The 24386-nt window shown below is 49.3% G+C and overlaps 1 protein-coding gene across 2 annotated transcripts in view; it reads right to left on the bottom strand.

Annotated features, from left to right (window-relative positions):
* The window catches only part of LOC125121487 (uncharacterized), an 84837-nt gene that overhangs the window by 9136 nt on the left and 51315 nt on the right, over positions 1 to 24386 (bottom strand). For both annotated transcript variants that reach the window (XM_047769765.1, XM_047769766.1), the window contains exons 4-7: positions 10010 to 10093; positions 7451 to 7560; positions 2662 to 2722; positions 1539 to 1738 (exon numbers count right to left, since the gene is read on the bottom strand). In XM_047769765.1, the coding sequence (XP_047625721.1) occupies positions 1539 to 1738; positions 2662 to 2722; positions 7451 to 7560; positions 10010 to 10093 (455 nt within the window). The remainder of the gene's footprint in view (positions 1 to 1538; positions 1739 to 2661; positions 2723 to 7450; positions 7561 to 10009; positions 10094 to 24386) is intronic.

Here is a 24386-nt window from a genome sequence, read left to right as displayed (position 1 = left end):
CTGGTCTATGCCAAAGCCACAGAAATGCCAGATCCGAGCTGCGTCTGCCACCTACACCACAGCCATAGCAACGCCAGATCCTTAACCCACTGAGCAAGGCCAGGGATCAAACCTGCAACTTCATGGTTCCTAGTCGGATTCCTTTCTGCTGAGCCATGACGGGAACTCCAAGAACTCTCTTTTTTAATATGTTATTTTATTTATTTTTGGCCACACCTGTAGCTTGTGGAAGTTCCCAGGCCAGGGATCAAACCTGTGCCACAGTGCTGACCCCAGCTACTGCAGTGACAAGGCTGAATCCTTAACTTGCTGCCCCACAGGAAAACTCCTGCCTCCTTTCTTGATCATGTGAATACCTCGAACTGGAAATTTTGATCACTGGAGAAATTCTGGAAACAGTCTTCAAAATGTGGGGGGAAATTATATAAAATTTGGATTAGCACTTCATACTCAACAATCCTGCTTGGAAGGTATTTTGAGAACCACGAATATTGGCTAAATAAAGCAGCATCTGTTTCTAGCAAGATAAATTAATCAATCTTCACCAAAATCAGCAGAGGGGAGCTCCCGTCATGGCGCAGCAGAAGTGAGTCCAACAAGGAACCAGGAGGTTTCGGGTTCAATCCCTCGCCTCCCTCAGGGGGTTTAGGATCCAGTGTTGCCTGAGCTGTGGTGTAGGTCACAGATGCAGCTCGGATCCCGTGTTGCTGTGGCTGTGGTGTAGGCTGGTGGCTATAGCTCCGATGAGACCCCTAGCCTGGGAACCTCCATATGCCGCAGGTGTGGCCCCAAGACCAAAAAAAAAAAAAAATAGCAGAGGCAAAAAACAAATCACTACTAACAAAGCTGGGTGGGTGTGTGTGTGTGTGTGTGTGTGTGTGTGTGTGTGTGTGTGTGTAGGGAAAAAATAATCTCTACTGCAACTTGCATCACTGCACAAAACGGGGACACCAAGGCAGGGGCTCACTGAGGTCCCCAGATGGAAAGGGTCAGGCAGGAGGAACCAGGCAGGTCCTGCCCTCCTACAGCGCCATCCTGCCTCCCAGTGGGAAGGGGCAAGGTGGGCAGCACAGATTTTGGAGGGGAAACTGAACCAAAAGGAGCCCATTTAGTCATTGGTTCAGGAAAACTTGATGGATCTTCTCTGCACACCACCGACTGTTCCAGAAGCAGGAGACCCTGTGGTGACCATGACACCAAACAGCGCCCTCGCTGGGTTTCCAACATGGGGGCAAGAGAGGCCAGGGAGTGGAGGACAAGCCAGGGACCCTCCATGGGGACGGGACGAGGAAAAGGCCCAGATGGGAAGGATGGGCGGGGGGGCACAGCATGGTCCCCACCCTCTCCCTCGCGGATTCCGGCCGGACTCCGGAAAAGTGACACTTGGATTGAGGCCTAAGTCAAAGCCACCACAGCCCTAGAATTTCTCAATCCCCCTTTCCCCTCCCACGACCGCTCTCCCCCAAAAACAGCCCGGGGGGGGGGTATCTGTTTTATTCAAATGTTCCTCATTTCTGGCATTTTTCTAGGTTACTCACATGCCGCCTAGGGCTGTGTGGTGTCCTCTTGTCCTTTGATTGGAATCTTTTGTCCCACTGGCCAGGCTGTCGCATCTCAGGAAGCTGAGGGGAGGCTGGACTCCTGGCCGAGGCCCCAGACCCGCCGGCCGGGGGCGCCCCATCCTCTCCTGGGGCTGCTCTCCACGCTGCCTGTGTCCACTGGGGAACACGTGGTCCAGCTTTCAGAAGCAAATGTTACGTTTTGCTTGTTAAACTTGTTGTCATAACATTCAAAGTGTGAGAAACAATTTTTAAAACAGAATTTGGTTAAGTCGGACTAGCAATGATCACTAAAATGTGTATTTATGTATTCATGTCTAAAATCTTCATTATAAATTATTTGCTATCTTAGAAGATAGTACCTTATGGCTAAGAAATACCACTGAAGTCCCTGGGCTCACCTCCTCCGGGCTGCCCCCTGCCCTCCCAGGGGCAGCTTCACTGGGCTTTTCAAGCCAATGAGGGAAGTGGCAGAAAAATCACAGAATGGTGAGCGCTGCTTTGGTTTCTTTTTGTTTTTTTGTTTTGACTTTTTTTTTCTTTTTCTTTTTTGGGCCGCACCTGCAGCATATGGAAGTTCCCAGGCTAGGCGTCAAGTCAGAACTGTAGCCGCCAGCCTCCACCACAGCCACAGCAACACGGGACTTGAGCTGCATCTGCAACCTGTGCCACAGGTCACAGCAACTCCGGATCCTTAACCCACTGAGCAAGGCCAGGGGTGGAATCTGTGTCCTCATGGGAACTAGTCGAGTTCATTACCGCTGAGCCACAGTGGGAACTCGAGTTTCTTTTTATTTTTAAATCAGACTCCAGATTAGATTTTTATGTTTCTAAAACTAAAACGAGGGGGGAATCTGTCCTCTGGTCACATCCAGATCCAGAATGGAAAGAGTTCAGCCCCGGTGGACCCTCCTCCATCCTTAGTTGTAAATGGTGGTCACTGCTTCCAGGCAGCCCTCCTGTGTGCACCAGAACTTCCACCACACAGTCTGCTGACCTGCGGCAGGGGCAGCACCGGGCAGGCTGGCCCCTGCCCACATCCCCCCGCCCAGATCTTAGACAGAGCCTCACTGTGCGGCTTCCAGACCCCGACAGCACTGACCAGCCCTCGGGTTCTGCTCTCCGAGTCCGCGTCTGCAAACTGGCCGCTTCTCTCCAACAGTCTGCTCAGGGTAGCACCAAACAGAGAAAAGCAAACACAGAAGCAAGCTGTCAGGCTCGGCACGCCTTGAACACACAGGGCTGTTGTTAGGATGCTGCAATATTTTTTCTCGCTGGAAGCCCTTGGCTCGTACTCATCTTGAAAAAAAGCGACAGTCAACCACGGGGGGGAGAGCATTTCCCGCCCCTGCACAGATGCCTTCCTGCATGGACCAGCTGTGCGGATTTTGCGTGAAGCATGTTGAACCCACCCGTGCCTATAGCCCACGGAGCTAGAGTTTCCCTTTACTCCTGCAGAATATCAGGAATAAAAGGTGGCATAAACTGATCCTAAACCTGGAAAGTTGGGGCCTGAAGGGACACGTCCTGATGGGGATGAGGTCTCGGTCGCCAGCCTGCTGAGGACCTGAGCGCGCTCACCAGCCTGTGAGCTGTTTTCTGACCCACGACACGGGAGGTAAGCACCCCTCACTCGCAGGGCCCTGAGGGGGACAAGGGGACACACGTGCAGGGGGGCACCGCCTGGCCAGCTGCCACCTCTTCCTCAATGCTAACGACGGGGGCAACGTTTGTCACCGCGCTGGGCCCACCCTCTGTCTCCTGCCCCCCGGGCTGCCGGGAGGCGGGGGACCGAGCCCGGGGGGCCCGCTGTCTCATGGGGAATTCCCTGTAGGAGGCTGGGACTGCAGTCATCCTTGGGGCCAAGTAGGGACCCCACAGTGACCGTGACAAGGACGTCTCCATCCACAGAGGCAGCTGCAGGCCCCCCACGCTCTCAGCTGGTTCTCCCAATGGCTCTGTGAGAACACAGCCTAGTGGCTGCTGTCACTGGTCCATTTGTGAGAACACAGGCTCTAGAGCCAGTAAAAGAACTGCCCGGTGTCACCTGCGCCCCATGACGGTCTTAGCCTAGGCCCCTTCTCCTGGTGAGGCCAGGACAGCTGGAGCAAAGTAGAGGGCGACCCCTGCCCCATGGGTGAGCTCCCGGGGGCGGGCGCACAGCAAGGCCGGGGACCCCAGGGGCGGAGGGGCAGGGGGCCTCCCTGGGCGTGGGAGCCCCTCACCCTGAGACGAGGCAGGTGCCCCAAAGCCCTGTGCACCGTCGTCTCTGCACACATGATACAGCAAACACCCAGGCAGAAGCAAACACAGCCTGTTATCCCTTCTGGGAACAGCTGTTTGACAAATTGCTTTTCTTGGGCAAGGACTTGGGCCTGCGGAGGACACCGAAGAATTAGAAGGCAGATGAGGAACTGATGAGTTTGAGGCACTTGCAGAGCTCACACAGCCAAAGACTATAAGTGGAAGAAGGGCAGGTGCAGCCCCAGCTTGGGCAGGAGCGCATGAGCGGAGGAGCTGCATCCTGGAAGGCTTCCTGGAGCGGGTGACGGATGTGTGGCCAGGAAGTGGGGGGAGAGGCAATGGATGGATCGATGGAGTCTCAGAGGAGGGAATTCGCCTGCCGTCCAAAGGGGCACAGAGTGGGAAAGGAAGCTAGCAAGTGTTTTAGCTGGAAGAGTGGACGGAACACTGCTGCTGTGCACAGATGCCCTCCAAAAGCCCAGGGCGAAGCCCGGTTTCTCCCCGTTGCCGAGCCTGGTCCACGGCCATCTCCGAATCACAAAACAGAGCAGGGCGGCTGTATGGCTTCAGTCACCACCACCGCAGGTTCCCCAAGCTGGCGCCTAGACTGGGGTCCAGGGGTCCAGGGCCCCTCCCCTGGGCAGGGGCCTCAGGCTTGTGCCCCCTCTAGGGTTTTCCAGGCACCTTGGGGGGTGCTCCGTGTGGATATCCTCAAACGGGTCGCCCTCCGTGTGGCCCCGGAGCTGCCAGGAGCTTCCTGCAAGGGTGGCTGCCTCCGCCCACGTCAGGGTGAAGTCAGCAGACCTGCTAAACTTGGCTCTGAGGTTGGCTACAACCTCGTCAACCTTGAAAAGACATGTTTCTCCGGATGGGTTTTCCTTAGTCCTCTGCGTTCTCAGAATCCAAAAGCTTCACATCTCCACACACACAACACGGGGCGACGGGAGAAGAATGAAGGAACACTGAGGCAAATGAGGGTTTTTGAAAACTCGGTCTTGCGTCTTTTAAATGTAAGCTTCTGCAATTTCTATTCACTTGAAATGTGGACCAGGTGCCTCCTAAGCACACATGGCCAATATTCCAAGGTGCTCCCAGGACCTGGGGCCTCAGCCTCCAGAGTGTTGGTGTCACCTGCGGACCTGCCATCCAGCCACACGCCCTCCCGTGGGTGCAGGAAGGGGACCCGTGGGCAGAAGACCTGGCCATCACATTTCAATCACTCCCTGCTGCGTTCCCGTCACTGTCTAGGCTGGTTTCATCCAAACAAAGAGAATATTTTGAAGACTTTCAGCCAGATCCCGATGGACGGGACAGCCAGCCGGGGGGGTCCACTGACCTCCCCGGCTGAGCTGTCACACGCGGGACCAGGGGCTGATGTGGGGCAGTTTCAGGACAGGAGCTGTCTTTGCATTTCCGAGGCCAGACCACACTTTTCCCAGACGTGGCCATTTCCCCAACTATTCGACCTGATTAAAGGAGGGCAGAAAATTACTTACACCCCTAAATTGCAGCAACAAAGGCTGGGTTTCTCTTTTCGATCAAAACAGCAAGGCTGCCTGATTCAAATGCTAATAGCAGGGGACTGAATTGGCCACTAAAAGAGGGAGATGCTTTTCCCTGCAAATGACCAGCAAGTCACTCCTTGGCCCAAGAATCTGCAAGTTTCCTCCAGCTGGACAGACGTCTGTTAAATTGCTGCCTGGGAAACATCCCCGAGGGGGTCTGGGGTGCAGCTGCTCGGGGTGCTCGTGTCTGGAGAAGACAAGAGCGCCTCCTCTTTGAACTAAGCCCCGACCCAGGGAGGTCTCCTCAGAAACACCCCTTCTCCCTGTTACATGTCCAGGAAGAGGTGAACAGATCTGGTGCAACTTTGGAATTCTTGGTTGGAAAAGGCCGAATTTTTTTTTTTGTCTTTTGTCTTTTTGTTGTTGTTGTTGTTGTTGCTATTTCTTGGGCCGCTCCCTCGGCATATGGAGGTTCCCAGGCTAGGGGTTGAATCGGAGCTGTAGCCACCGGCCTACGCCAGAGCCACAGCAACGTGGGATCCGAGCCGCATCTGCAACCTACACCACAGCTCACGGCAACACTGGATCCTTAACCCACTGAGCAAGGGCAGGGACCGAACCCGCAACCTCATGGTTCCTAGTCGGATTCGTTAACCACTGCGCCACGACGGGAACTCCCGAATTTTTTTTTCTTTTATTTTTCTTTTTAGGGCCGCACCCGTAGCACATGGAAGTTCCCAGACTTGGGGTCCAATCAGAGCTGCAGCCTCTGGCCTACACCACAGCCACAGCAACGCAGGATCTGAGCTGTGTCTGCAAACTATACCACAGTTCACAGCAATGCCGGGACCTTAGGCCACTGAATGAGGCCAGGGATGGAACCCGCATCCTCATGGCTACTGGTAGGGTTCTTAACCTGCTGAGTCACAAGGGGAACTCCAGAAAAGGCCAAATTTTGACAGTCGGCTACACCCATGCCATAGCAGTGACCCAAGCCACAGAAGTAACAATGCCGGGTCTTTAACCTGCTGAGCCACCAGGGAACTCCCAGCTGCCATCATCTTAATTCACCCTGATTCTGAGGTGGCCTTGCTTCCACTGGCTTTAAAGAAAAGAAGTAGCGTCTCAGTTCCGCAGCAAAATCCCCCCCAAGTCCTACCACGAGGCACCCCACATCCCAAGACTCTGCTTGCCCAGGGGAGCTGAAGACTGCTGCGCTTGGGACCGTGATCCGAGTTCAAGCCCTTCCACTCAGGTGAAGGCTTGGACCAAGTTCTGCCTTCATGCACCTGGCACGCTCTGTCCTTAGGAGCAGAGTCTTGGGGAGACGGGAGCCCGGGGCCTCCTCCCTACACAGGCGAGATGTGCAGGTGCCCCACACTAACCTCGCCCTGACCCGGGCAGCAAAGCATCCAGCCTGAGTGCCCTTCTGACCAGCCCCTCCTGCAACATCAGAGGATGCACCAGGTGTGGGCACCAGCCCGTGCCTGGGTTAGGGCTCCCCCAGCAGGCGCGGCATCTGGAAGCTCCCTCCTCAGTCTCTACGTCTCCCATCTGCCCTTGTCACGTGTGTGTCTCTTCAATATCCGGTTTGTGTTTGATGCCTTACCTACCATCGTGCAATGGTGCATGAGCAGAGCTGGTACCCACACCTACCACCGTGCAATGATGCACGAGCAGACCTTGCACCCACCCTGTGCCTGGCGTGGGCGCCTTGCCTGCCTAGTGACACGCTCATGCTCTTGGTGTGCAGGTGACTTGGCGTATTGCTCGGGAACATGTATGCTTCGCAGGGACAACGCTGATTTTAAGTCTGTATGAATAAGACACGTTAACGTGTTGCAGTCCCAAGGGAACAGTGACGTAACCTTCAGGACGACCAGCCCCACCCTCCCCTCTCCCCTCTACCGCGGCGGTCCCGACAACAACCTCAACGGACAGGGCTGCGTTATTGTCCTTTGTCGATCTGCACTAGGCTGGTCACTTAGTTATTGACTAGACTGTGTGATGCTGCTCCGACGGGAAAGCGTGCTGATGCCAGGCTGCAGGAGGAGAGTTCTAACAGACGCCCGTGAGACACCGTGGCCGTGACCGTGCAAGACGTGTTCACATGGGGCATATTGCATTTAGAAAGGGCCGTACCTCCTGGAGAACTCCATGTTAGCAGCGGCACTGGAGCACATCTGATGTAAGCGACTGAGATAGATTTTACTTCGAGAACCCCTCGCGACTGATGTATGGGTCATCGTGCTCTGAAAGAAATGGTTAGTTCGTTATTTACTTGGTCCGTTCTTATGGCCGCACCCACAGCACCTGGAAGGCCCCAGGCCAGGGACTGAACCCGAGCCACAGCTAAGACCTCCACAGCAGCTGTGGCAATGCTGGCTCCTTTAACCCACTGCACCAGGCCGGGGGTCAAACCCTCACCTCCACGGCAACCTGAGCCAACACAGTCAGGTTCTTAACCCACTGCACCATGGCAGGAACTCCAAGGCATTGTTCCTGGTGTCTAGAAAATATAGCACTTATTCTCCATAGTTTATGCTTATTATGCTTTTGGATGCATGTCGAAGTAGTCTAGGTAAACTAAAGATACTTTAATTTATCTGCCTTGTCCTTCCGGTGTAAATTAGTTGACAAGATTAGTTGAAAAGACAGTGCTAACAAAGCTGGATGGCAAAGACATCTGTTGGAGAGCCAGACCCCCAGGCTAAGACTGGTTAAAAAAAAAACAGACATGGTTTAGCACAGTATCATTAAGGGTGGTATCAAGAGGATGAATTGAGACAATATTTTAAAAATCCAAAAATAATGATGTAAATTATGTCACTTGCAATGCAGAAGACGGGAAGGCATTATTTTTTATAAAAACCGCAGGTGTCCCCTCGTGGCCTAGCAGCTAAAGATCCACCATTGTCTCGACTATGGCTCAGGTGTGATCCCGGGTGGGGAACCTCCACATGCCATGGGCGGGGCCACAAAGAAACGTATTTTTAAAGTAATGAAATAATTTTGAAAAGCCATAGAAATAGCTGGAAAGCTAACGTAAAACCCAACTGAGGAGTTTTCATCATGACTAAATGGATTAAGAACCTGCCATAAGTCTCCGTGAAGATCTGAGTTCGATCCCTGGCCTCGCTCAATGAGTTAAGGATCTGGCTTTGCCATGAGCTGTGGTGTAGGTCACATATGTGGCTCAGATCCAGTGTTGCTGTGCCTATAGTGTAGGCTGGCAGCTGCAGCTCCAATTTGACCCCTAACCCAGGAAATTCCATAGGCTGCAGGTGCAGCTGTAAAAAGAAAAAAGAAAAAAACAAAACAAAAAAAATCCCACCAAAAAACCCAACTGAATCTCCAGTGAGAGAATATGAGGTTAGAGAAATGAAACCAGGAGAAAGCAGCAGGACCAGGAAGGCAGAGGAACGGAAGGACTGAGAAAACCACGGCACAGTGCCGAGTTCTCAAACCCCGCGTCCCTGGTGTGGACGCTTCGCAGATAACCCGGACTCGTTCTGTTGGGACTCATTCCGTCGGTGCTCCAGGAAGGGTCGCCCGCCGTGATCATGAGTCATCCTTTGATTTCATGTCCCCGGATGGAATGGGCAGCGGTGGTTGCAGGCAGGATCGTTGATTCAGGATTTCCTGTGTTTGCCTAATCATCAGAATCAGGAACTTTCAAAGAAGCTTGATAGCAACATGGATTTCTGGGCCCTAACACAGACCAACGCCATCAGAGTTCTGGAACTACAGGTGCTGGGGTCCAGCACACCTGGGAAATACCGCTTGGCCAAGGATGGCTCAGGAAGAGAAATGGAATTAGGGAGAGAGACAGGTCAGTCTTTCTGACAGCCTCAGAACATTGACTTACAGTTGGGTTCTTTGCTTAAAGAATCGGATTCAAAGCCAGACTGTATGAGCCATAGGACAGGCTTCGTTTAATGCTTCAGAGCCAGTAGTAAGTGTGTGTTTCCAGTGTAGCTGTCCCCTTGGGATGATGTTGTGATCTGGTCCCTAGATTTTTAGATATGTCCATTTGTGGAATTTTACAGTCAGAGTGAGTCGCTAGGAAGACCATCTGTCAAATGCCCTCATTTGACAGATGAGACGTACCAGTGTGCCTTTCTAGTTTGCATGAGGGCATATTGCAGGTGTGGGTCTTTGGCCCTTTTCTGAGTTTGGGAGAATTTTGGGACCTGCCCCCTTAACTTACAGCCTGTAAATCAGTTAAACAGAGTCCAGTGCTAGCTTTCCTAATCTCGGACCGTAAGCCTTTGGAGGAAATTTTGTTCATTAAATTCCAAAGAAGCTCAACTATGGCTCAGGTCATCCAGACGTGATCTCGACATTCTTCGGGCAATTGCGCCAATGTATCTAGCTTCGAGGCTGGCGCTCCCACTCAGTGAAGACAACTCCTGTGGGACACGAGATGGGGACCTTTGCTCAGCCCTCAGCCAGTAACGTAATCACGAGTTTCTAGTCTCGTGATAATGAAAAGCATTTGTCTGTGATCTTTCTTTTCTTCTCTGCTATTGGTTCTTCTAAATCGCACTTGGAACTCCAACTACATGGGCCTTCTCTTCGGCTGAAACAGCTGAATCTACGTGGAGCTGAGTGGAGAGGAAGAGAAAGGTGCCAACGGGTCCAGCAGAGAGAAGGGTGCGCGCGCACACACACACACACACACACACACACACAGCTCACCTTCGCTAGGCCTGGGGGTCGCTTGCCTGCTGTTTCTCGATGTTCACGCTTTTCCCTCCATTCCGTAAGCCGAGAAAGAAGGCCCTTGGAGGAAAATGTGAGATACCTTTTTACAAACATCCTTCATTGCCGCAATTTATGGACACTGTCAGTCGAGCTTAGCTGCTCCCACTTCCACCACAATTGACAAAGTGGGAAAGCTGCCTCCCTGTCTTGTACCTGGCGAATGAGTAGGGCCCCCTATAATTTAAGGCTCGGATTCCACATGCAGCTCAGCGTGGCCAAGACCCAGATTTCAGGGACAATTTTTATCCTCAGTTTCAAGATGTGCACCTGTTGCCCCTCATTACTTAGGCCCTCCGGTTTGATAGTGCTGGGACTTATCCTAATGAATTATGACAGCCTGGAGTCTTATGAAAGATGTAAGCATTGTATTTGGTTTCTTATTTTCTGGTTAAGCGTGAATGTAAGGTATCAGATGCGTAACAATATCGATGATTTCCTCCTTATTTGTTTCAGTTCCTCTCGTTGCTGCTTTTACAAGCATTCTGAGCACCAGGCATAGGCTCTTCACAGCCTCGTGTCAGTGTGGGGTCAACACCAGCTCAGGCACAAGGAACTCAGATGAAGAAAACTTCATGGTACACGGCCTGCGCAGTGAAACGCTTGCTACTTTTGATGCTCTCATGCCGATCCAGGATTCAGGACCAAGGGCCATCTATCAGGTCCTGCTCAACCCCTTCCATCTCAAACTGGCCCAACACGTAGAAGAACCACTAAAAAAGTATGAGGAATGACATGATCAAAATATTATAAGTAAATAAAAGTAGTATTCCAAAATATCCCGAGGTAATAATCCACAGGAAAGCAAGAGAAGAGAAACATAGAGAAGAAACAAAGCAAATAATATAATGGCAGATGTAAACCCTGAGTTTCAATAGTAATCCTACATGCAAAGAGTCTAAGTACACCAATTAGACAGAATGGATAGAAACACACAACCCAACTGTATGCCGTCTTCACAAAATTCACTGCAAACTTAAGTACATAAGTAGTTTGAAAGTAAAAGGATAAAAAAGATACGTTATGCAAAAATGGAAAAAGGAATGACTGTATTATGTCAGATAAAGTAGACTTCAGGCAAAGAAAGTCACTAGGGATAAAGAGAAACATTGCCTAATAAGCAAAGAATAAATTCAGCAACAAGATATAACAATCCTAAATACATATAAATATGTGTATGTATACGCACACACGCACACAAAGAAAACACTGAAAGAATTCAAAGGAGAAAGAGACAAATCCACATTTGTACTTAGGGACGTTACCACCCCTCTGTCAGCAACTGATAGAACCTCTGAACAGAAACCAGCAAGAATATAGAACTGAACATCATCCAACATCATTTAGAGGACATATTACCCAACAACAGCAGAATGCACACTCTTTTTAAGCACCCATGGAACATTCACCAAGACAGACCAAATCCCAGAAAAATTTTTTTTAATTTATCAAATTTTAAAAAACTGAAATTATATAGTTTGTTCTCTGATCATAATGGAGTCACACTAAAAACCAGTGGCAGATGGAGTTATGCTACATATTGATGACAGAAAGACAAAAGGAAAATCTTCAAACATGGAAAGTAGTCAACACTCTTAAATAATCCATGGGTTAGGGTTAGGTTAGAGGGAATCCAAAATGAAATTTTAAAATAAATTAAGTTGAGGAGTTCCCATTGTGGCTCAGTGGTTAACAAATCCGACTAGGAACCATGAGGTTGCGGGTTCGGTCCCTGCCCTTGCTCCGTGGGTTAACGATCCAGCGTTGCCATGAGCTGTGGTGTAGGTTGCAGACGTGGCTCGGATCCCACCTTGCTGTGGCTCTGGCGTAGGCCGGTGGCTACAGCTCCAATTCGACCCCTAGCCTGGGAACCTCCATATGCCATGGGAGCAGCCCAAGAAATAGCAAAAAAGACAAAAAAATAAAAAATAAAAATAAAATAAATAAATTAATTAAGTTGAATGAGTGTAAGCACAACATATCAAACTTTGTAGGATGCAGCTAAAGCAGTACTAAGAGGGAAATTTATAACCCTAAATGCATACATAAAAAGGAAAAACTCAAAACAATTTTCTAAGTTCTTACCTCACAAAACTAGAAAAAGGAACGCAAAATAAACCCAAAGCAAGCAGAAGAAAGGCAATAATAAAGATAATAGTGTAACTCAAAAAAGCTGAAAATAGGAAACAACAGAAAAAAACAGTGAAACGAAAAGCAGCTCTTTGAAAAATCTCAATAAAATCTATAAACCTCTAGCAATACTGACAAAAATAAAAAGACAACTCACCAAATCAAGAATTAAACAGGGAATATCATCACAGATTCTTCCAACATCAAAATGAGAGTAGAGAGGACACTGTAAAATTTATACTCATACATTCGACAACTTAGATGAAATGGACCATTTCTCAAAACCTGCAAACTACCAAAACTCAGCCAAGATGAAAAAAGAGAAGCTTAGTAACCTTAGCAGTCTTATCCCCATCAAAGAAATTAAATTTAGAAATCTCCAGACCCAGATGGTTTCACAAGATAATTTTAATCTAACATTTAAGTAAGAACTAACACAAAATTTTATAGAAATTTTATACAACCTCTTACAGAAAATAGGTGAGGAAAAATGCTTGCCAACTCATTTTATGAGGCTACTTACTCTAACAGGGAAAGCAGAGAAATATAACCTCCCTCCAACCCCCACCCCCCCAAAAAACCCCCAAGAGTACAGAGCAAGTACAGAAAAATCTGTCTCATGAACACAGACTCAAAAATTCTCAACAAAATATTAGCAAATCCAATCTGGCCATGTATAAAAAGATTAATACACCATGACTAAGTAGAATTTCTAGATATTCAAAGCTGGTTCAAAAATCAATGTAAATCACCATATCAACAGGCTAACAAATCAATTGATAGAGACAAACCATTTGCATAACTTCTATCCCCAGTGATATAAAGTCTCTCAACACACTAGGAATACAGAGCAACCTCCTCAACCTAATAAAGAGCATCTATAGAAAGTCCACAGCTAGTATCACATTTAACAGCTGAAGAATTTTCCTTTAAGGAAAATTTTCCTTTCCTTTCTTTTCCTTTAAGACTGGAAGTGAGGCAGGGATGCCTGCACCCCCTCCCCTTCTTCAACATGATATTGGATGTTCTAGTGTAACAAGAGGAAAAATAAAAAGCCCTTCAAATCTGCAGGGAAGAAATAAAACTGTGCTGTAAATGATATATGGTTGTCTAAGTAAGAAATCCTTTATTAGTTGTGGGAGGCTTTTTGGTAGATGGCTCAAGATTTTCTACACAGGAAAGTATATAAAATAGAAGCCAACAAAATGCTGATTACAAGAACCAAAGAAAACCTAAATAGTTGGAGAGACTTACCCTTGGAGAAATCAATTATCCACAAGGTTTAATGGGATCTCTCCCAAAAGTCCAGCAAACATTTTGCAAACTTACACAAACTTACTCTAAAGTGTATATGGGAAGGGAAAGACCCTAGAATAGTCCCCCAAAACCTGAAAGAAGAATAAAGTAGGAGGGATTGGAATCCTTCTTCCCAATGTCAGGGCTTACTCTACAGCTACAGTTACCATTCTGTGATTGACATGCTATAGGTAGGGGGTTAGGAAAAAAGGTGGACGAAACAGCCTAGAGAATCAAATTCTGAAACTGACAAAGGTGCGAAAGCAATTCAATAGAGGAGGGATTGCTTTTTCCACAAATCAAATTGGAGCAAACTGACAAATGCAGGCAAAAAAGGAGGGACTTTTCTCAGGAAAAGAGTAACGAATCAAATCCAACAATATATTTAAAAATTTTACACCCGTGACTGAGTGTGATTTATCTCAGGTATGCAAGTCTGGCTCAACATTCAAAAAATCAATTAATGCAATCCATCACATCAATAAATGAGATAGATGCAAAAAAAAAATTTGAAAAATCCAATACTCATCATAATAAAAACACTCAGCAAACTAAGACTAAAAGGGAACCTCCTCAGCAATAAAGAACATCAAAAATCTACAGCCAACTTTGTGGTGAGAAACTAGACTTTTTCCCCAAAGAATGGGAGCAAGGAAAGTATTTCCCCAGCACTGTACTGGAAATTCTAGCTTATGCATTAAGAGAAAAAAAAAAAAACACATAGACGGAGAAAGAAGACATATTAATTCTTTGTTCAGATAGCCTGTCTGTGTGAAAAAATCCCAAGAATTGACCAAAAATGCCTTGAACTAGGTAATTATACCACAGTTAGAGGATACAAATTTAATATAAAAATTCAACCACTTTCTGATACATCAGCAGTGAACAATTGAAATTTAAAGTCAAAAACACAATCCCATTTATTTATTTATTTATTTATTTATTTATTTAGTCGTCTTTTTGCCATTTCTTTGGCTGCTCTTGCGGCATATGGAGGTTCCCGGGCTAGGGGTCGAATCGGAGCTGTAGCTGCCGGCTTACGCCAGAGCCATAGCAACGCGGGATCCAAGCCGTGTCTGCAACCTACACCACAGCTCACTTGGCAACGCCGGATGGTTAACCCACTGAGCAAGGGCAGGGACCGAACCCGCAACCTCATGGTTCCTAGTCGGATTTGTTAACCACTGCGCCACGACGGGAACTCCCACAATCCCATTTACATTAGCACCGAAGAAAGTACTTAGAGATAAATCTAACAAACCATGTACAAGATCTATATGAAGGAAATTACAAAACTGATAAAAGAAATCAAAGGAGGTTTAAATAAATGGAGAAATATTTCACATTTATGGATAAGAAGATTCAATACATTAAGACATCATTTCTTCCCAAATTGATCTATAGATTCAGTAGGAGCCCAATCCATTTTGTGATTGCCAACAGATTTTATACTTTCTATGAAAAGGCAAAAGAATCCGGTAGCCTGCGCAGTAGTGAAGAAGAAAAAGTCAGAAGCCTGACACTATCCAAGTTCAAGATTTACTGTGAACCTACCAAAGTTAAGACAGTACTCACTGTAAAAGACAACGCATAAATCAATGAACCAGACTAAAGAGCCGGCACGTAAAACCCACACAAATACAGGCAACTGATCTTTTGACAAAGAGTGAAGGCTGTTCCGTAGAGAAAGAACAGTCTTTTCAAGAAATCTTGCTGGAAAACGGAACATCTTTGTGTTAAAAAAAAAAAAAAAGAAGAAGAAGAAGAAGAAGAAGAAAAAAATAGATTTAGGAGTTCCTGCTGTGGCACCACAGAACCAGCGGCACTGTGGGAGCGCTGGGACACAGGTCCCACCCCAGCGTAGCTGCCGTTTAGGTCTTGACCGTGACTCAGAGATCTGATCCCTGGCTGGGGACCTCCACATGCCTCAGAGCGGCCAAAAAAGAGCAAGCACATGTAGATTTGGACCGCAAACGTTTCACAAAAAATCAACTCAAAATGGATCATAGACCTTAATGTGAAAGGCAAAACTACAAGACTTCTGGAAGAGAACATAGGAGAAAGTCTAGGGGACCGTGTTTTGACAATGCCTTTGTTTTTTTCTTTTTTGGCTTTTTAGGGCGGCACCTGCGGTATATGGAAGTTCCCAGGCTAGGGGTCCAATCCGAGCTACAGCTGCCAGCCTACACCATAGCCACAGCAACACTGGGTACGAGCCACGTCAGCGCCCTACAGCACAGCCCACGGCAACACTGGATTCTTGACCCATTGAGCGAGGCCAGGGATGGAACCTACATCCTCATGGATGCTAGTCGGGTTCGTTTCAGCTGCGCCACGACGGGAGCTCCCAAACTATGTTCTTACCCTATGACTCAGCAATCATGCTCCTTGGTATTTACCTGAAAGAACTGAGAACTTGTGTCCACACAAACACCTGCACACAAATGTTTCTAGCAGCTTTATTCACAATTACTCAAACTCGGACGCAGTCAAGATGCCTTTCAGCAGGTGCTGGATGAATAAACGGTGGTCCATCCAAATGATGGACTATGATTCAGTGCTGAAAAGAAACGAGCCTTGACAAGACAGGGAGGAAACCTCAACACGTGTTACTACGCGAGAGAGGCCAATCTGAAAAGGCTACGCCCTGTGTGAATGTCCACGACATTCAGGAAAAGAAAATGCAACAGAAACAGTAAAATGATCTTTGCCTGCCAGGCGCTGAGGGGTGGGAAGAATGAAGAGACAGAGCCGGGGGGAGGGGGGGCGGGGAAATACTCTGCGCGATGCTAGAGCCGTAGGTACGTGACGTCACACATTTGTCAAAACTTGTCGAATGTGCACCACAAGCGTGAGCCCTGGTTAAAAACAATGAAATGAGGAGTTTCCACTGGGGCTCAGTGGTAACGAACCCGACTAGTATCCATGAGGATGAGGGTTCGATTCCTGCCCTCGCTCAGGGGGTTGAGGATCCAGTGTTGCTGTGAGCTGTGGTGTAGGTCGCAGCTGCATCTCTGATTCAACCCCTAGCCTGGGAACCTCCATGTGCCACAGGCGTTTCCCTAAACAGACAAAAAAAAAAAGTGAAATGTGAGAGCTTTACCTTAAAGGATCTGGCTTCGTTTTTCTTTTTCATTCTCTGCAAGGTAACAATCCAGCAGTCATTTGTTACGAGTGGATAAGGTCAGCACACAGGGAACCCTTGCTCTGCACAGAAGAAGGTGTGTAATTCATCAGACCTGGAAGACTCTTCCAAGTGCTGCAGGAAGGGCCCAGGAACCTGTCAGGTGCCAGAGGGCCACGGCCAGGGCCCGTGTCTGGACACACGCCATCATAACAAGCCTGACATGCCTTGTGCTTTCTTTTTATTAAGTTACCCATGTTAACAATATCCCGCATATCTGTGCCCATTTCTGGGTGCCATTCAATTTGCCCAAGTTTACCTCAGAATGCTGCAGTGCATTTACCGCACAGCTGATGCCCAACCTATGACCTTGCCGCAGAATCACTCTCTAATTCCTGCCAAAGCTGTCACCACATCAGTTATTGCATTTTCACTGGTTTTTCATCTTTCTTAAATTATTTACCCTTGAGAATGTATCTTTATTGCATACACCCATGGGTGACATGCAGAATGTTTAAAAAACAGTATTGCCCAGACCCTAACAGCCCGACCAGAAGCTGGCTGTCCCTGGGGTTCAGCTGCTGGATTCTGGCCTGGACTGGGGACGTAGGAAAGATTTCTCAGGGGCAGTGGCTGTTCATCGACCTGCATTAAAGCATTCTGATGTGGTGAGAACTCCAATAGCTGTGCCCACACACTCAGACGGACCCGTCTGCGGCACTGTGTGGCCTTGGGATATTTCACTTACAGCAGAAATTCCTTTTGCTTGACGAATTCCCCAAATCCCACTTTTGTCCCCCAAACCGTATAAACTCCAGGCCTCCGCAATTCCTGGCCTGGCCCTGGCGCTGTGTGACCTGCTTACACATGGGACAGTGAATTTGGGCTTGGCCTGTCTATTAAATGTTACATTTAATTCCTTTTTTATTTTTAGGAAAAAAAAATATGGCTAGAATTCTTCTGCTTCCCCTAAATGGGTACCTTTGAAGCAGCCTATTTTAGAGACCACTGACCCCCAGGTGCCCGGTTCAGGATTAGGCTTCTGTGTGCAGGGAGCCAGCTCTTACCCAAAGGGGCAGCCACAGTGGCAGGGGACCAGATCTCCCTGTGCCAGCAGGCCATGCAACGCAGCAAAGTCCTGCCTGTGATGCACCAGGGAGCAGCGACTGATTCTGCGTGTTACGTGTTTCATGAACCTGCCGAATCGAGAGGAGATGCGAAAGGAGGTAGGTGTCTGCCCTGTGGGCGTTTGCCAGCAGCAGAGAGCAGGATGCCCGAGGATGCGCGGCAAAGGTCTCGGTGGGCAGCTGGGCTGCGGGGAGAAAGGGAAGGCGGGAGCCAGGAGAGAGCGGGGCTTCGGGTGCTCTTTGAAGGGAACGCTTTGAACAGGTGAGGAAGAAAAACGAGGAGTAAGTGCTGGGAAAACCCTTAAATCCCGGAATGCAAATGCCAAAGTCCGAGGGTGGGGGCGCCCTGGGCGGACACGGGCGGCAAAAGAGGGTCCGACTGTGCCCAGCAAGCGGCCGGCGGACCGGGAGCAGGACGCCGGGGTCCTTTGGGGAGGGCGGCTCTGCTGCGAGCGGAAGGGGGGCGGGAGGGCGGGAGGTGGGCTGCGGTTCCAGTGAGGACCCCGCGCCCAGGCCCCGGGCTCCCCCAAAGCCGAGGGAGACCTGCCCCACCCCCACCCCACCCGGGCCCTTTGCGGAAGGGTTTGCAGAAGGGTTGGCAGACCCTGCAAAACAGAAGCTAAACGTCCCAAGTCTCACGCTAACTGTTGACTCCAATGAATCCGTGAATCCCTTCAACTTTTCCCCGTATTTTTTGGTTCCTTCTAAGGGATACAGCTGATGTAAATATGCCCAGAGCCTGGGCCCTTTCAAGTTGGTTTCCTTAATCAAGCCGAGCAGATAAATGGGGTGGGGAGGCAGTCCCGCCGGGCTTCCTGTTGTTCTAGCATTAACATACCTACGCCCGGATCAAAGGGAGCCCCGCCTTCCCGCGCTCTCCGCGGGGGAGAAAAAAGTCTAATATCATTAAAAATAAGCTGCAATTTGGTATCCTCTGCAACGGCGACAGTGTGTGACCTGGGATGAAGGTTTATGGCGAGCAGCTGACTCAGACCAGCGGAGGGTTCCTCCTGCAACTTCTCTGTAGGAAAGTTACTGTCTCCGTATCTGCGAGGAGGACCCGTTCTCAGAGGCTCTGACTTCTGAAGAGGTAGAAATCATTTGGAAGGTGGACGCCTTTTCGGCTCCCTCCCACACCAAATGCGGTTGAATGCAGTTGGCCCAGAGCTGAAATATTTCATTTAACAGGTAACACGACCCCAGGTGATTAACCACGAGGACAGAGTCAAAGGGGGTCCTAAGAAAAAGGGCATTTACACACCGGGCAGCAGGTTCGATGACACGTGCTGTCCATGCCCATCAACATTGCATGACGCGCGTTTGCTCAGACCCATGCCCCACGCGGGCCGCCCCTGCCGAGCAACGAGGGGCCAGAAGCCGGTCCCCAGGAGCCCAGAGGTCCTCAGGGGACACAGATGCTGTTAACCCAAGAGCCACAGAAACACGCCTGCAGCTGCAGCTGGGTGAGCGCTCCTGGGGGTGGACCCCAGGCCTGGGGACCTAGAATAGCAGGAGGACTGGGCGGCGGGCAGGAGGAGGGGGCGATGGAGGAGGGGGGCAGGGGGGAGCAGGTACCAGGCTCCGCGTGAGCAGGTGCTCCAGCCACTTCAGGACCCGAAGGCCAGTGAGAGGGGGCTGAGGACGTGGTGTCCATCAAGATCAGGGTTTTTTCATCTTGATTTTAGGAGCAGCCCCATGAAGTGTTTTGAAGGGGAGGCTGGCCTAATCCCAGATCTGTTCTGAAATCACCATCCTGATGAAAATTGATGCAATGAGGTCAAGAGTGGAAGCCATTGATCCAGGTAACAGATGACAAAGGCCAGGTCCAGCTGGGATGGGGAGTTGGAGAGAAGGCTTGGACCTTGTTGATGCGGGGAGTCTGGGGTTGGGGATGGAGGAGGATCGGGGCGGGGCGGGGGAAGGAGGAGAGGGAGGGAGGGACCGGAGCCCTCCCGGTTTCTGGCTTGTGTGACAGTCCCTCGGTGCTATCACACTGACCTCATGAGGACTTAGCATTACACCCAGTGGGCACAGGTCGGAGGTGGGGCTTGAGGACAGGAACTTCCAGTGCTCACAGCTGACAGCCGCTGGTTCCCCCACAGCCTCATCGGGCTCTGCTGGCCACCCTGTGCCGCCCCCACTTCACGAGCACCCCGAACGTCCCTGAAGCCCACTGAGCCCCCAACCACGTTAGCCTGGGATGCCCTTTGAAATGTACCAACGGGCACTGGGCAGGCTGAGCTGAATGGCAGGACCTCCATCCGTGTGTGACCGTGGCTCTGCCCACCATCGGGTGATGGTCGCCAGAGGTCCTCTGTGTTTGCTCCCCGCAGAAGCCAAGTGTAGGCACAGCCAGAGTTTTATAACTTAATTAACTACTTACACAATCCGGAAAAACAGGACTGTGAGAGGGAGTTATTTCTAAGCAAACAAACCTACCGTGCTGACTGCTTTGGGAAGACTCGATTAAGGTAAGTCAACTCAAAGACCACCAACGAATGCGGTCAGGTGAGAAGACACGAGTCTGAAAAGGATTCTGTGCTCAGGCTGGGGGACAGGAGTGTTTAAGTAATCATATACCCCTCAATCGAAAATGCAGACAATGCATCCAAGCTGTTGGTGATGCAAGAAAAACCCCAGGAAACTAATCGGAGACCCAACTCCAAGGAAAAGGCTTGGCCCCATCAAAGTTGTTGAACGAACCTATGATTGTGTATTTAGCTTTAAACATGCTTATATTAAATGAGTCAAGAACAAACCCACTTTTTTTTTTGTCTTTTGTCTTTTTAGGGCCACACCTGCTGCATATGGAGGTTCCCAGGCTAGGGGGCTCATCGGAGCTGTGGCCGCGGGCCTACACCACAGCCACAGCAACTCGAGATCTGAGCCGCATCTTTAACTTACACCACAACTCGAGGCAAGGCCAGATCTTTAGCCCGCTGAGCAAGGCCAGGGATTGAGCCTGCGTCCTCATGGATGCTAGTCAGATTAGTTTCCGCTGAGCCCTGACGGCGACTCCCTAAACCTACTTTTTTTTTTTTTTAGCAGCCACACTCAAGGCATGTGGAAGGGCCAGGGACTGACCTACGCCACAGCTGTGGCAACACCAGCTCTTTCAAACCACCTCACCAAGCCAGGGATCACACCCATGCCTCTGCAGCAACCCGAGCCACTGCAGTCGGATTCTTAACCCACCGTACCACAGAGGGAACTCTGAGATCAATCTTTACTTGATATTTGCCTCGAGAAGATAAAACAGCATAAAGGAAAAACTGAAACATTTAAATGACTTAAGAATTAAAACTATCCATTACTTCCATAAATTTGATATATAAGCATTAAAAGGTAAATGACAAATGTCATTTTTGCAACTCTATGGCAGGCGCAAGGTTAATATTCTCATGAAGGGATGGTGCAAATCAAAAAGAAATCAGACTATCATACACGCCTGTGTGCACACACACCCCCAAAATGGCTGATACTGAAAGTGACCTATGAAACGCGTGTCAATGAAATAATGGGAGTGTGTTCTCTCTCACTAATAAGAAAGGAAATGCAGAACTAATCATTTTCTATTTGCAGTATTAGTAAAAAAAAAAAGTTTGTTTTTTTTTTTTGACCGAAACTCATCCATGTTGGCCAAAGTGTGAAGCTGAGTGCTCTCGTATTGTTGAGAAGACAATTTCGGCATTCAAAAAAAAAAATTTTTTTTAATGGCCACAGCCGGGCCATATGGAGATTCCCAGGCCAGGGACTGAATCTGAGCCACAGCTGAAACCTGTGCTGCAGCTGCGGCAACACCAGATCCTTTAACCCGCTGCTCCTGGCCCCAGAGACCCGAGCCTCTGGTGTCCAATTCCTAACCCACTGCACCACAGCAGACACTCCAAATCTTTAAGATACAGCATGTTTCTTAACTCAGAAACTCCTCTTCTGCTGCTGCTGCTTCTTTCGTAGCAACTCCACTTCTGAACTTTCATCCCCTCTTTCTCCTCTTATGTAACAATTTCTGCCAGCGCTGAATGCTTCTCAGGCCTTAAGGCTAAATCCTCCTCCAGCCTTAGCCTGCCCTCAGAAGCCACCCTGGCAAAATGCCCAGCATGCTCTGCACGGCGGTGGAGTCACTTCCGAATGGGAAAATTTCTTGTTGGCTGGTCCCCTGCAGCCACCAGGCACCAGGCACACCAGCAGGATGTCTTTTGCCATCGTGTCCCCAGCCTGGGGCACGGTTCCTGGCCCCCCACGAACGTGATGGATCAATGGCTCTTTGCAGATTACATGATTATGATCCAATAGCAAGGGGAGAGGAAGCAAGAGGTGACTGAACCCAGCAGCTGGCGCTCTGCGTGCTGTGAAGTGTGACACACACTCTCCCCGCCCGAGCGGTCCCGCAGAAACTTCTCCCTCTCCACACACTGTCCCAAGCAGCAGCCACTGGCCACTCGGGCTGTTGAGCACCTGAGATGTGGCTGGTTCAAGCGTGGGACTAGGTTGTTAACGTTAATTTAAATGTACACAGTCGCACGTGACTTGTGGCTACAGTGCTGGACAGAAGAGATCGAGGCCACTCGCCTTATTTTTCCAAAGGTGGGAACCGAGTCCCAGGAAGTTAGTGGATTGGTTTGAAGTCTTAAAACTACATGCTGAGAAACCAAGCTCCTAGGTTTCGAAATTGTGAGGATGCGTGGTGGCTTGGCATCTAGGTTAATTTCCACCCAACCAGAAAGGGGGCAAGTATTTATGCCCCCAAAAGGTTTTGAGGAAAAGGTAAGAAAATTGTGAGATTCTTTGTTCTCTCGAAATATCATACTGGCCTGGAAACAGCCTTTTGTAATGATCCTAATTCTTATTATTTGTCTTTCTAGGGCCACACTCGCGGCATATGGAGGTTCCCAGGCTAGGGGTCCAATCAGAGCTGCAGCGGCCAGCCTACACCACAGCCCCAGCAACACAGGATCTGAGCCACATCTGCAACCTACACTACAGCTCATGGCAATGCCAGATCCTTAACCCACTGAGCGAGGCCAGGGATCCAACCCGAATCCTCATGGATCCTAGTCGGGTTTGTTGCCCCTGAGCCACAATGGGAACTCCCCCTGATTCTAATTCTTATTTTAACTGAATAGCAAAGATGCTAAATTTGATCCACTTTGCCAACATTTCATTAAAAAGGAAGATAAGATCCACGGTCCAATGAACACAGTTCCACCTGGAACTCACAAAGCAGTCAGATACAAGGTATGGTATGTAACTGGACAGGAATTCTTCATGCGTGTCCCACGCGCAGGGTTCACCTCGGAGACTCAAACCCCAGAATCCAGCAAGGCCGCCGGAAAATCAGCACAGTGGGACTCGGACACACACAGACACACACACACACACCCACAGACACCCATACACACCCCCCGGGACTCTTTATGCCAAACTGTATAAAAGTGACCAAGCAACTAAAATCCTGGACTCCTCTTTTAAACAAAAGGTGAAAACTGCTGAAGGCAACATGGAAAGGAAAAGCATTGATGGAGACTAAAACTATGAAAATAAAAGGACCCCGTAGCGCCATAGTTTCAGCTCACTTTCTTAGGAGCGTTCCTTGAAGAACAGAAGCAAGAAAACCCAATGCCGAGGGGACATAAGGGAAAGAGGAGGGGGCTCGGGCATGGCTTGTCCCCTCTACCCTTAAACTTGAGTCCAGAGAGCCCTCTGTATGCTGGCGGGGGTGCATTTCAGGGATCGTTCGCATCATCCTTTAATATACACCTCGGGTCACAGTACCACACGCGTCATCGGCTGCTTGCAGATGTTGCCCCTCTGACATCAAAACGCTGAGACCCACGCAGCCCTACGTGCTGGGAGGAAGTGGGTCCTTCCTTGTAAAGTGAGCGGACAGTTGCTCCCGACAAACCTGGGACACCAATTTAAAAAGGAAAAAGGAAGTGGTCAAAGTCATGCTTTTTTTGTAAACTTCAAAGGTTGCCTCTCCCTCCCCCGTCTTTACATTTTACTGTCTGGGGAGCTGACTCGTCTGCAGCTGTTGGCAGAGACTGTGTCCCGTGGCGTCAAACCTGCCTCCTCACGGCCCATAAAATTACAGCAGGGAACCAGGAGCCGCAGGTGTGGGAGGCAGAGGCCGGGATGTCCCCTTTATCATCTCCCTGACACCCCATGCTGAGCTGGGGGAAGAGCCAGCTCCCTGCCTGTGAGCCTCGCCAGCCCAGCTCACAAAGCTTTTAGCTCCTAAAAAGGATTCCAGAAATGTCCCTGCTCCAAGGGCTGGGGCCTGGGGAAGCCAGAGTCCCACAACCACACACCCCTCCAACCTCATGTCCGTGCCACTTGCCAGCAAAAAGCTTCCGTGAGATGCTTGTCCACCAAGACTCGGAAGGCAGGAAGCAGACCAAAGCCAGATTCACCCAGACGCTTAGACCCCAAGTTTTAAAAGTGTTCTCAGCCGTATCAGATACCATAACAAAATGCTTCCGAACCCCACAAGACCTGCTTCTCTTTCTTCCTCAAACCAGGAGACGAATGAGCATCACACATGTAAGAAGTCACTTAGTAAGAACGTGATGCATTTTGCCCTCTTCCTCCTCTTTTAGTGATAGAAGAGATTGAGGATTACAGACTCCGTGCTGGT

Source organism: Phacochoerus africanus, chromosome 2, assembly GCF_016906955.1.
Source record: "Phacochoerus africanus isolate WHEZ1 chromosome 2, ROS_Pafr_v1, whole genome shotgun sequence".
NCBI classification, from domain to species: Eukaryota; Metazoa; Chordata; class Mammalia; order Artiodactyla; family Suidae; genus Phacochoerus; species Phacochoerus africanus.
The sequence above is the reverse complement of the archived record's forward strand: the minus strand, read 5'-3'. Positions and strand labels throughout refer to the sequence as shown.